This window comes from Mesocricetus auratus, unplaced genomic scaffold (assembly GCF_017639785.1).
Source record: "Mesocricetus auratus isolate SY011 unplaced genomic scaffold, BCM_Maur_2.0 Super-Scaffold_100008, whole genome shotgun sequence".
In the NCBI taxonomy this organism is placed as follows: Eukaryota; Metazoa; Chordata; class Mammalia; order Rodentia; family Cricetidae; genus Mesocricetus; species Mesocricetus auratus.
In genome coordinates, this window is record NW_024429192.1 from 67908401 (window position 1) to 67920687 (window position 12287).

The 12287-nt window shown below is 44.3% G+C and overlaps 1 protein-coding gene across 3 annotated transcripts in view; it reads left to right on the top strand.

The window, feature by feature from the left end:
• Etv5 (ETS variant transcription factor 5) overlaps positions 1-12287 on the top strand; it is a 58734-nt gene that overhangs the window by 28626 nt on the left and 17821 nt on the right. For all 3 annotated transcript variants that reach the window (XM_013114604.3, XM_005071620.4, XM_013114605.3), the window contains 2 exons: positions 52-339; positions 11066-11325. In XM_013114604.3, the coding sequence (XP_012970058.1) occupies positions 52-339; positions 11066-11325 (548 nt within the window). The remainder of the gene's footprint in view (positions 1-51; positions 340-11065; positions 11326-12287) is intronic.

A 12287-nucleotide genomic window follows, 5' to 3' on the forward strand; every position in this document is an offset into this window, starting at 1 on the left:
ATGCAAATGCTCCACTGCCGCTTAATGGATGCTTCCCTCTTTCTTTTACAGTGCCTACGATAGGAAGCCTCCCTCTGGGTTCAAGCCATTAACCCCTCCCTCCACTCCTTTGTCACCCACCCATCAGAATCCCCTGTTTCCCCCACCTCAGGCAACTCTGCCCACCTCAGCTCTTGCCCCTGGAGCCGGCCCAGTTCAAGGTGTGGGCCCTGCCCCCACCCCTCACTCACTCCCAGAACCTGGATCACAGCAACAAACATTTGCGGTCCCCCGGCCACCACATCAGCCCCTGCAAATGCCAAAGATGATGCCTGAAAGCCAGTATCCGTCAGAACAGAGGTGGGTGTTTTCCTTGGTTCCCTCTCTCATGGGTTCCTTTCCTCACTGGAGTAGCAGCCAGTCATGTTGGCCAGGTACCTCGAAAGTTACGACTGCACTGAGGCATCTGAGTTAAGACTACTGATGCACTCTGGGTGTAGACTGGTTACTTACCACCCTGTTCCCAGGTACTCAGAATGGATTATAGGGTTGCAGCACCCTCAGGAAGTTTGTCCAGCCGTGAAGACAGTTACTTGCCCAGGATGCACAATCAGTTGACCTCTACCTGTATTTTAGTTTATCCTACTCTTAATTGGCTTATTGTCATTCTGTTTGCATCCTGGTAAAATTCTGGGGTACAGGAGGTATTATTAGTCACTAGATTTTAGCATATTTCTGCAATAAATATGTTAATGATAAAATCTGCTTTTGAGGTACAAATTTCCTGGTCTCCCTCTAGGTAGTTCTATATTTCTAACAGTTGAAGCATCAGGGGAAATTTGTCCAGAGTCCTTCATTCATCAAAAATAAAGGTAGAGAGGGAAATCTGGCTTTCTAAGTACATTGTCTGTGGCAGTGGTTCTCAACCCTTTGATACAGTTGCTTGTGTTGCGGTGACCCCCACCATAAGATTATTTTTGTTGCTACTTCATAACTGTAGTTACACTATTGTTATGTAAATATCTGATAAACCCTCGTGAAAGGATCGTTTATGGCCCCCCCAAAGGGGTCATGACCCACAGGTTGAGAACTGCTGCTCTGTGGAAGTCTAGAAATGTGGCTGGTTGTAGACTTCCTTCTACTTGTCAGATGTTTTTCGGCTATGTTGGATCATGAGATAACATAATGAATGATTAATCAGTAGTTTACCAAGGACTGCAAGATGGAGACCACTATTCTTACCTATTATGCTGTGCGAGGGGGGTCAGAGGCACCGAGAAGAGAGGGTGTAGTTCAACCCAGTGTCTGTTTGGAGGTTATGGTTCGGTCCCCACTGACTCAGAGCTAGCTGATGATGGCCACAACCACGTTCAAGTCAAGAGTCCTGAATAAGCATTTGTGCTATGTAGACCCCCGGAGGTGATCACCAGTTTGGGGGTGGGGTGAGATGGGTGACTTGACAGGCATGCTGGTGTTTTTATGGAAAATGGATTTTTGGGTCAAAAGTGGGTGGGCTTTGTCATTTTTATTTAACTGGTTTGGGTGTTGTGTTTTTAAACGGCATCTCACTGATTGCCTGCAGGAGTTTTTAATGGGGCAAGGGGTGGGAGTTGTGATGTATCTGTTTGGCATTTGAAATGTCCAGCAAATGTGGGCAAATGGAAATTGCCTTGTTAAATCTGTTTGGTTAGCACTTTGTGCTCAGCCCTTGTTTCTTACCCTAAGCATCGTGAACGCATATATGAATTGATCACAGAGCCCAGGGAGAAATACCTCACTGGAATCACTGTTGTCTTGTCACAATGGCTGACTGAGAAGCCAGATCGTCGGTTGTAGCATAGACTAGTCTCCGGGCTGCCCACCTTCAAGAAAGATTTAAATCCCCGGGTCCCGAGGGAAGAGCACACAGGCGTTTCTTTTCCAGGATGAGTCTTTTGTGAAGTGGCCCTGTCTGCCTTGAGCTTCCTGCTTTCTACCCTTTGCCTGTGGTAACGGCGCTTCTAAAACAAGGCCTCACTGAAGGGACGGCGGCTCTAGGAAACTGGGGTGAAAGGTGAAGTAGTGTGTAGGCTCCTAAAGCGACAGGATGAGAGCCAGAGCCGCTCTGGGGTGCTGGGCCTCCCCTGGAGCAGAGCTGAGGGTGTACAGAAGGCTCTTGGAATGAGGAGGTGGAGATAAAATTGCAGATTCTGGCAGGAAAGGGTTGCTCAGTCTGAAAGTGCTTGCTGTGAAGGCACAGCCAACCACCTGAGTTGGATTCTCAGACCCCATGTGAAAAAGCCAGGAATGGTCGTTCCTGCCTGTGATCCTCCTGCTGGGAGGCAATGACAAGCAAATCCCTGGGGCTTGCTGGACAGCCAGTGTAGCCTGCTAGGTGAGGTCCAGGTCCGGTCAGATACCCTGCCGGGTGTGTGTGTGTGTGTGTGTGTGTGTGTGTGTGTGTGTGTGTGTGTGTGTGTGTGTGTGATCAGAACCCGAAGGATGACACCTGAAGTTGGCCTTCTGTGTCACCCACATTCTGTGTGCTTGTGCGTGCAGGCACACACAGAAGCAGGTTCCTTGTTCCACCTCTGAGACTGAGTTGGTGGATCTTGGCCATGACTTTCATATGTTATCATAACACTTTGATATAACATGGAGAATGCTCTCCTATCTCACCTCAGCCTAGCCTTTGACAAGCATAGCCTTTTGTTTGCTAAAGGGAACAGGGCTCTGTTACCAAAGCAGAATTCTGTTGTTGCTGCTGTTATTGTAATTTTACAGTGAGACCGCAAAGCATGAAATTTGCTTTGCTTCTGGTTGTATTTTAGTTGCAAGGATCCACTAAGAGCCAAGTGACCTCAGTGAGACCATTTTGTCCTTGAGCTTTGTTCTGGTCTTAAATGGCAGTGCCTTTGGAGTTACTGCTTTATCTTGTCAAAGTCCATAGGACAAGATGTCTTTGTTTTGTTCATAATGTGCCTGATCTTGCCGGGTGATAAGTCCATGAACTGCATTTTAATGGTCCCCAGTAGGTTTGTTGATAGTGTTGGCCATTCCCTATGGTCCTGCTTTAAACAACTGAAATGTTAAGTATATTCTTAATGTTCTGTGTAATCTGCCTCTATAGCTCTTCACAATTCAGTTTATTTTTAGTAGATACTGTATTTGAAAGCTGTAATCTGTGTTGGTGGTCCCTCCCACGCGGTGTGGGAGGGGATCATCGTGTATTTGGTGAACTCCAGCATATTCCCACTCACGCTCCTTGAAACTGTGCTTTTCCTTCAGCCAGAGCAATCTTGATGGTCAGAAGTGCTGAGAACATGGAAGTGGCTGCGTGGGTTTTTTTTTTTGTCTTTCCTTGTATCATATCTCATTGTATCTCAGTTTGAAGAAAGCCTCACAAATTAACTGAAGAGACTTCACTGAAAAAAAAAAACGTTCCATCTAAGAATTTTGAAATATGTGCTATCTCAAGATAATACAAAACTTGTATTGTTCTGTAGTAGAAAAAAAACAAAGCAAAGCTGCTTTTGAGTAATTCAGAAGTGCATCTGTAATTCAGTGTGTCCAGTCACTGTTGTTAACCGCCTGTGCTACCGAGGTACCAGGAGGTCAGCCATGTTGGTGGATACAGCCATGTTGAAAGTGGATGGGGCTGAGAGCAGTGTCCTGCTGTATGAGCTGTGCAATTCAGGCCTACAGCCTGGGTTGAGCTGTTTTCTCAAACTGATTTCATACACGGCTGTGATGCTTAATAATTACAAGATTTACTTCCTTTTGGAGCCCATCCCTGGCAGACTGCCATTCACCATGGCCCTTCAGATCTTGTGTAGTTATGGGAAAGAGTTGACTGAGTCATATGTGTAACCCAGTCTGGGGTGTAGAACCTGCGTGTCCTCACCACATGTCTGCCTAATAGCACACTGTGTATGGCAACATGGGTTCACTTTGGGGACTAAAACCAAGTTTCTTGGATTCTCTTGTTTTGTTCTGGAGACAGGGTTTCTCTGTGTAGCCCCGACTGTCCTGAAATTCACAGAGATCTGCCTACCTCTCTCTGCCTGAGGAGTGTGGGATTAAAGGCATGCACCACCACCAGGCATTTGTTTTGTGTTTTGTTTTGTTGTGTTTCTTGTATTCTTAATGAAACCTTGTTTGACAAACTAAGTAACTGTCTCCTAACAGTTGGAGTAGAGGGTTTCCAACATTTTACTGTTTATTGTACTTTTTTGTTGTTACCTTTTGTCAAACTAAAGGAAATTTCCTTCCACCCCTCATGAAAAGTTAATGTGAATCAGTGTTGAAATTTGTTAGACAGTGCTCTTGTCTCTGTTAAAATGATCAGATTATTTTCTCCTTTAATAATGCACATTACCCTGATTTATATGAGACCATCCTTGCATTCTGTAACAAACCCAGTTTATCTTTTTTTTTTTTAATGTTGTATGTCTGTGCTTGTGTAACATGGCATGTATATGGGGGTCAGATGTTTTCCACTATGGGATTCAAGTTGTAAGGCTTGGCCTAAGCTCCTCGACAGCTGAGCCCTCTCCCGCCTCTATCTGAACTTGACCTCTCATACGTGTTTAGCACCTCTCTGCGTCTGATTTGTGATAGAACTAAGGTGGCTTTTCATTCATATAGGGACTTAGGTTTAGCATTGAATTTGTGTTCATCAAATGTGTAGAGGATTGTCTTTATATTTGGAATATCTCATGTGAAATCTGAATTAACTGTTCGAAGGTATTTGAAGAATTTACTAGCAACTTATTCTTGACATTCTGGTGGGAAATACTTAAAATTTTAATTTCTATTTAGTTTAATAAATCAAATGAAAAAATTTAAGGGATTTACCCATTTATGCATTTAAAAATTAACCAGCACAGAGTTGTTCATAGCTTTTAAAAACCGGAATTTCTGTCGTCCTTTTTATTTAGAGTTTTTGAAGCCTTGGCAGGCACTGCTGACTTCTGGAAAAACATCTAGCCTCAGGAGTCAAGTGTTGTTTATCTTACTTAGTTTCACTGTTTCTGGACTGGTTCTGTTTTCTGTATGTGCCGCCCCCCTTCAGACAGTCGGCTACATCAGTCCTGATTTTTTTTTTTTTTTTTTTTTTTTTTTTTTGGTTTCTACGAGACAGGGTTTCTCTGTATTGTTTTGGAGGCTATCGGTCCAGCCCAGCCTCGAACTCACAGAGATCCGCCTGCCTCTGCCTCCCGAGTGCTGGGATTAAAGGCATGCACCACCACCGCCCGGCCCGGTCCTGATTTTTTACACAAGCCCTTTTTTAGATATGTTGCCTAAGTTATTATTTGTGAAGTTTTTGTCATTCCAAGTGTTTGCTATCATAGCTTTTAGTCTTAATTCTTTTTTTACGGTTTTTTCTTGGTCTCTAAAAATGGGTGCATGCACTAGTGTTTTCTATCTAGATTTCACTAACAGAGCTTTGAGAGTGGTTGTGGAGCAGTTTAGGTGAACAAGGTGAGCTAGCTTTGTGGTTAAGAGCACTTGCTATTCTTATCCAGGGCCAGAGTTCAGATCCCAACCACCCCACAGCTTATAACTCCAGCTCTGGGGATCTGATGCCCTCTTATGGTCTTCAAAGGCACCTGCGCGAGTGCGCACACACACTATACACACATGCATATATACACATACCTTTAAAAGGCAAAAACTGTGTCATCCTGTAGCTCTGGAGTTACAAACTGAGATCTGGAGTTGAACCCCAATTCTGCTACTTGGAGGTGAGGTGTGCTGGACACGGAGCAATTGTTCCCACATGCTGTGATTTCACAGGCTGTATCACTGTTCCTGGCTCTATTTTACCTTTTTTTTTTCCTTTCTAAACACTTTGCAAATTTGTTTTGTCAGGGTGGGGAGTGGTTGTGGAGCCCGGAAGCTGACCTAGTTGGACCCCTCCTTCCACCATGTGGGTCCTGGGGAACAAACTCAAATGGTCGGGCTTGGCAGCTGTCTTTAGTGCTGAGCCATCTCATGGGGTCTGCATTGTACTTCGCAGACATCGCTTTGGGGCCAGTGAGATGTCACAACAGGTAAATGTGTGCTACACAGCCTGAGCCTGGAACCCGAGTGGAAGGTGGGAAGAGAGGAGTGTGTCCTGAAATCTGTCCTCTACTCCCATGACCTCACCCCACCATACACACCACATCATAATAAATATTTTTTAAAAATATAACTTATTTCTATAAATATACTTTTTACAAAAAGATGCCCAAAATGTGGATGCCACAGAGCATTCCGTTGCTGTATTTTTATGGCTTTTATGTGAAGTCTTTCTCCCTTTTCTTTGACCATTGGAGTTATACTTGTGTGTGGATACTGTCCCAACTGATGATGTCCTTGCAGCATGCCGAGTCTGCCTTACTCAGGAATAAAACCCAACACTATGTCTCAAGGGGCCTGGATATCATGGACAACTCATGGGTCTTCCTTTGATCTGTGTCTTTGGCCATCACCTGACCCCCCATGGGTCTTTGTATTTGCATAGCTTGTGACTTTAGCTGGGAGACTGAAGGAGTGTTGAGGGTTTAGTGTGCTAAGCCCAGTTGTATGCGCTATCTTACATAACCCTGACAACAGACCTTTGGGGCCGGTGCCCTGGTCATCCTTATTCCACTGATGGGAAAATGAAGGCTCGGCTATTACATAAGTTGCCTGAAGTCACGCGGGGAGCTGTGGTAGAGGCTGGCTTTCAGCTCAGCTTGTTTTGACCTCACAGCCAGGCTCTCATTTGCCTCTGCTGTTTCTCTGTTTTCCATCTCGTTTCTTAGCCATTAATAGTGAGATTTAAGTGTGTGACCTGATTCTTGTTGAATCTTCCCTAACAGCTCTGAGATGTCCTCTGAACAGTCATTATTCTACCTGTCAGTCATAGACACGAAGTGCCCTTCGTTGAATCTGCACTTTTTTTTCCTTTCGCTTCTGTTACCATTGTGTTTACTCTGTGTGTTGGCAGCCGAGACCAAAAAGGAAATGCAGAAAAAGAATCTAACAGTTTTCATAACGTAAACCAAATGTTGGTGGTGTGGGTGTGCTCTTGAGAGGAAAGGCGCTATATAAATCTGACAAATAAATAAATAAATTGTCCTTTAAATAAACTGGCGTTCAGAATCCTTGCTCGGTAGTCTGTCTCCCATTGCTCACTGTATCCGAGCCCGGCACTCATGAGCCACATTGGGGTCCTGGGTCCGGTAGGACCAATTGGGCTGCAGCTGCTTTGGGGACAATCCCAAGAGTGTCTTGGTGGTGGCTGTTCTGTGTGGACAACACACTCTTAGATACTTCAAAAAGATTGCTGAGAGAGGGGGTGAGGTTCAGGTGAAGGCCAGTGAGTAAAGTTCACAGGATATATTTTGAGGATGAGTACTACATTCCTTTATTAATCTCTGCAAATAGTAATTACAGCTGCAAGCTCTGAGCCACCGCCCCCCATATGTTGGTCTTGTGACCTACCCCGGGAATCCTTTTCCACCCCCATTCTCGAAACATGGAATGAGGAGCAATGCTGGTGAAAAACTGCCCCATCTTTGATCTTTGAGATCTAGCCAGGCCTTGGCTTCATGAATCCTAGGGCTCAGCTGCAGGGGCGTGGGGTGTGGGGTTCTGGCTAGGGTTCATGGAAGCATCTTTTCCTAAGGAGGCCATCCCAGGCCAGCTCTAGAGTTACATTCCGGAAGGTGAGAAGATGAGGACTAAGCGGAAGCAGAACCATCGTCCCGCCAGCTGCTAAGGCTCTGGTTACAGAACTGAGCGCTGCAGGCCATCTTGAAGCCATCATAGGGACTGACTTGTGGGGGTCACCTTTGAAGGTGCTAACATGGCAGCAGAGGGGCAAGAGAAGAGAACATGGGAGGGGCTGTCCCTGCTGCAGATTCTTCCAAGTAACATCGGGTTTGGGTAGTTAAATGTGAATAAAGCCTCTGCAGGGTTTTTGTGCTTTTCTGAAAGTCCCCCATTCAGGTTTTGAGACCCTGGCTGGTGCCTCGATTCAAAATGTCAAGTGCAATCTCTGAGTTGCAAATGTATGCTTGTTTGGAGACTCTTGAAAGATTTCCTTAAAGCCAGCCACCTCGCTCAGGTTTCTGCTGGTGAAAACAGTGCACCTGTGCCCACTGAACTTCACCACGGTAGGGCGTGTTGAGAATGCTTTTGTGTGGGGGGACAAAAGAACATGCGTGTGTGAAGTTGCTCAGGGATCATGTTAAAATGCGGTGACTTTCGTGGTGCTTCTTGCAGGGGGACAGTAGAAACTCACCCAGGAGCGGATCGTGCTGTGCGCTGATCTCACGGTCTTATCTGTACCCAGATCTCTAAGGTTAAGTCTTGATGCTCTAGAAATCTGTTAGCCACCTGTTGACACAGATTGATTCAAATCTAAACCCAGTTGTTGGGTTAAATCTATTAATAAAAAACCGTGTTTTCTTAATCTTAGCAATTTTGACTGGTGTAAGATGGTGTCTCAAAGTAGTTAAGTTTGCATTTCCTAAGGCTAAGGGTGGCCAACCTTTTTGAAAATCTTTCTTAGCCACTTGTGTTTCTTCTAGCCCATGATTTAGTGGAATCATTTGTTTTCTTGGTGATTAGTTTTAGTTTAGATTTTAGTTTTTTCTATATTCTAGGTACTAATCCTCTGTCAGACATAACTTAGCAGAAGCACCCCACCCCACCCTCACCCCATTTAGATGGCTTCTTTGGTCGTTAACAGCTTCCTGCGGTACAGAAACGTGAATTTCATGGAGTCCCGTGTGATTGATGGCCTTACTTCCTAGATGGTTTGAATCCTATTTAGAAAGTCTTAACCCAAGGCTGTGTACTTTTTTTCTTTTGGAAGTTTCAGAGTTTTGGGTCTGGCGTTGAGATCTTGGGTTCATTTGGAGTTGATTTGTGTGCAGGGTGAGAAGGAATGGTGAGATTTCATTCTATATGTAGCTAGCTGCCTAGTTTGACCAGCACCATTTCATTTGTTGAAGATGTTGTCCTTTTCTCCTATGTGTAGTGTTTTTCGTCCTTGTCAAAAGTCAGGTGACTAGAGAAGCGTGAACTTAGTGGGTCTTTGATTCTATCCCATTGACAAATCTGTCTGCCTTTATTATGCTAGCACGCTCTTTTTATTTCTCACGGGATGTCTGACTTGAAATAAGTGGTGTCGATAGCTCCCACAGTTTGTATTGTTCATGACTGTTTTGGCTGTTTGGGTTTTTATTGTTTCCATATGAATTTAAGGCTGTTTTTTCAATTTCTTTGAAAATTTTTTGAGTTGGAATTTTGATGGGGATTGCTTTGAATCTGTAGATTGCTTTTGCTAGCATGTCCGTTTTCACGATATTAAGCCTACCAATAGATGTGCCTGGGAGGTCTCTTCATTTTCTGGTGTCTTCTTCAGTTTCTTTCTTTAATATTACAATTTTTTCATAGTGCAGGTCTTTCACTTTGTTGGTTAGTCTGGCCCCAAGGTAATTTTTGTGTTTAGTTAAAAAATGCTTATTATATTTATTTATTTATCTCTGTGTGTGGTCAGAGGACATGGGAATCAGCTCACTTCTTGTACCGTGTGGATCTCAGGGACCACACCCCAGTGGCAAGTGCCTTTCCCATTGAAACGTCACCACCACAACTTCGTCTTCTTTTTTCCCCTATCCTCCCATTTCTTTCCCCTCCCCTCTCTCTTTCCCTCCTCTCCCCATCTGTGTGTGCAGGATAGAGGCCAGAGAGGGTTTTCAGTCCTTTGAACTGCCCAGCAGGGTTCAGAAACTAAATTTGAGTCCTGTGGAAGAGCAGCAAGTGCTCTAAGCCCTTTCTCTGGCCCCCTTTCATGATCACTAATCAACTTTTTATTTATGGCCATGAGTATTTCATTACTGATTTCCCCATTTGTCTCCCTCACTGAGTGTCTTACTGTCCTTTTGCTGTAAAGAGACACCATGATCAAGGCAACTCTTAATAAAGCAAAGCGTTTAGTTAGGGCTTGCTTACGGTTTCAGAGTCCATTATCATTGTGGTGGGGAGCAGCAGCAAGCGTGGTGCTGGTGGAGACAGTGAGACAGTGAGAGCTTCATCCTGATCCATAGGAAAGAAACTCTGGCCTTAGTTTAGCGTGGGCTTCAGAAACCGAGCCCACCGCCTTCCTCCAACAAGGCCATGCTTTCTAATCCTCTTAAGCCTTCAAACAGTGCTACTCCCTGCAGACTAAGCATTCAAATACATGAGCCGATGAGGGCCATTCTCATTCACACTGTGTTAACTTGTAGGTGGGGGGGGGGTGCTCACCTGTAATCCCAGCCCTCAGGAGGCTGGGGCAGGAGGATCTGGAGTCATCCTGAGTCCCACTCAAATAGACTGTCAACATTGCCGAGTCCCCAGCCTCACTCCTGATTTTGTTCCTGGCACTTTCTAGCTCTTACAGATGGTGTTTCTCCGATCCCACTTTCATCTTTCACTTTTGATCTTGCATTCATGTTTATCTTGATGGTCTCTGATGTTAATATAACTTAAAAAGTTCTCTCTCGCCCCATAATGGTGCGTATATATTTACTTCATAGTATGAAATGTTTTATCTATATGAGATTTACCTTAGAATGTAACTAACCTTCCTTATAAATTTGAAATGCTTAATTTAACAGGTAATAAAACTATATTTTGCAATATTCTTGACAGTTCTTGATTTTTTAAATTGAGTTCCTTCGATCTACCAATCAGCTTTTCATTTCTTATATTGTAATTATGCTAGTTTTATGGTGTGCATCCTTAGCAAGTAAGTCATTGATTCTTTTCAAAATTAAATCATGGGCCAGTGCGATGACTCAGCCATTAAAGGTGCTTGCTATAAAAGCCCAACATACCCTGAGTTCGATCTTCAGAACCTGTGTAAATATGGAAAGAGAGAATGACTCCAGAGAGTGATCCTCCAAGCATGCGCGCGCGCGCGCGCGCACACACACACACACACACACACACACACACACAATGAACATTTCTTGAATTTAGGAATTGTCTTTTTAAACTGAATGTTGTGTCTAGTCCCTGATGCTGAGTCATAGTAACTATTCATTTTGTATTAAACCATACAACTTTTTCCTTCTTCCAGATTTCAACGACAGCTGTCGGAACCCTGTCACCCCTTCCCTCCTCAGTCAGGAGTCCCTGGAGATAATCGCCCCAGCTACCACCGTCAGATGTCAGAGCCTATTGTCCCCGCTGCTCCCCCACCCCTTCAGGGATTCAAGCAGGAATACCATGACCCACTCTATGAACATGGGGTTCCAGGGATGCCTGGTCCCCCAGCACATGGGTTCCAGTCACCGATGGGAATCAAGCAGGAGCCCCGAGACTACTGCACCGATTCAGGTTAGCATAAACTCAATATTTGGCTTCTGCCTCTCACTGTGGACTTTACTTAAGCCCCTTGGGAAGGCTGGAGCAGCCTGAAGCTGAACAGCTCTAGTGAGTAGAGCAGGGTATAGCTGCTCTTGGTCTCTAAGATAACCCAGACATTGTGCTGTTTGGATGGAAACTAGTTTGGGAGAATCTGAGAAGGCAGGCCAAGGGAGGAATTACCATGTTATGATAGCCGAATAGCTGCTGATGACCCATACACATTTCCACTGGATTCTTTTTGAAGGCTTTGAAATTTTCTTCTCAGGAGAAGTCATGGCAGTAGGATTGACATAGATATAATTTATTGTTTGTTTTACAATATAATCATTTTATAATTTTATATGTTATATAAATTATATATTTGTTTTATATTGTAATTCATGTATTATATAATTATGATTTATTGTTTTATGATATAATTATTGTATTATATAATGAATTATGTATCAGTATATGTGAGTGCATCCAAAGACCAGAAGAGTCAGATCTCCTTGGAGCTGGAGTTTACAGGTGGTTGTGAGCCTGGTGTGGGTACTGGGACTTGAAACTCGGGTTCCCCGAAGAGCAGTGTGTACTCTTAACCACTGAGCCATCTCTCCAGCACCCCAGCATTGGCCCAATGTGCACCCAGTTTACTCTTTTCTTGTGTAACCTGAAGAAGACATGGCTGGAGTGTGGTTTAGTTTCGGCATAACAGATCCAACGTGGAGAAAACAGATTTGCCAAACTACAGTACCCACCCTGTCAATTCTTATCCTGGCTTCAAAGCTTAAAGTTCCACTAATCCCTTTAGCCTTAAATACCTTCACCCCTGGCAGCAGAATTGGATGTGACCATCAGTGACCAAAGGAGCAGATTGGGAAAGGTCTTCCCCACCCTTCCCCCGCCTTCCCCACCCCATCCTAAAGCCCCTTTGAAAGCCAGTTTCTCCC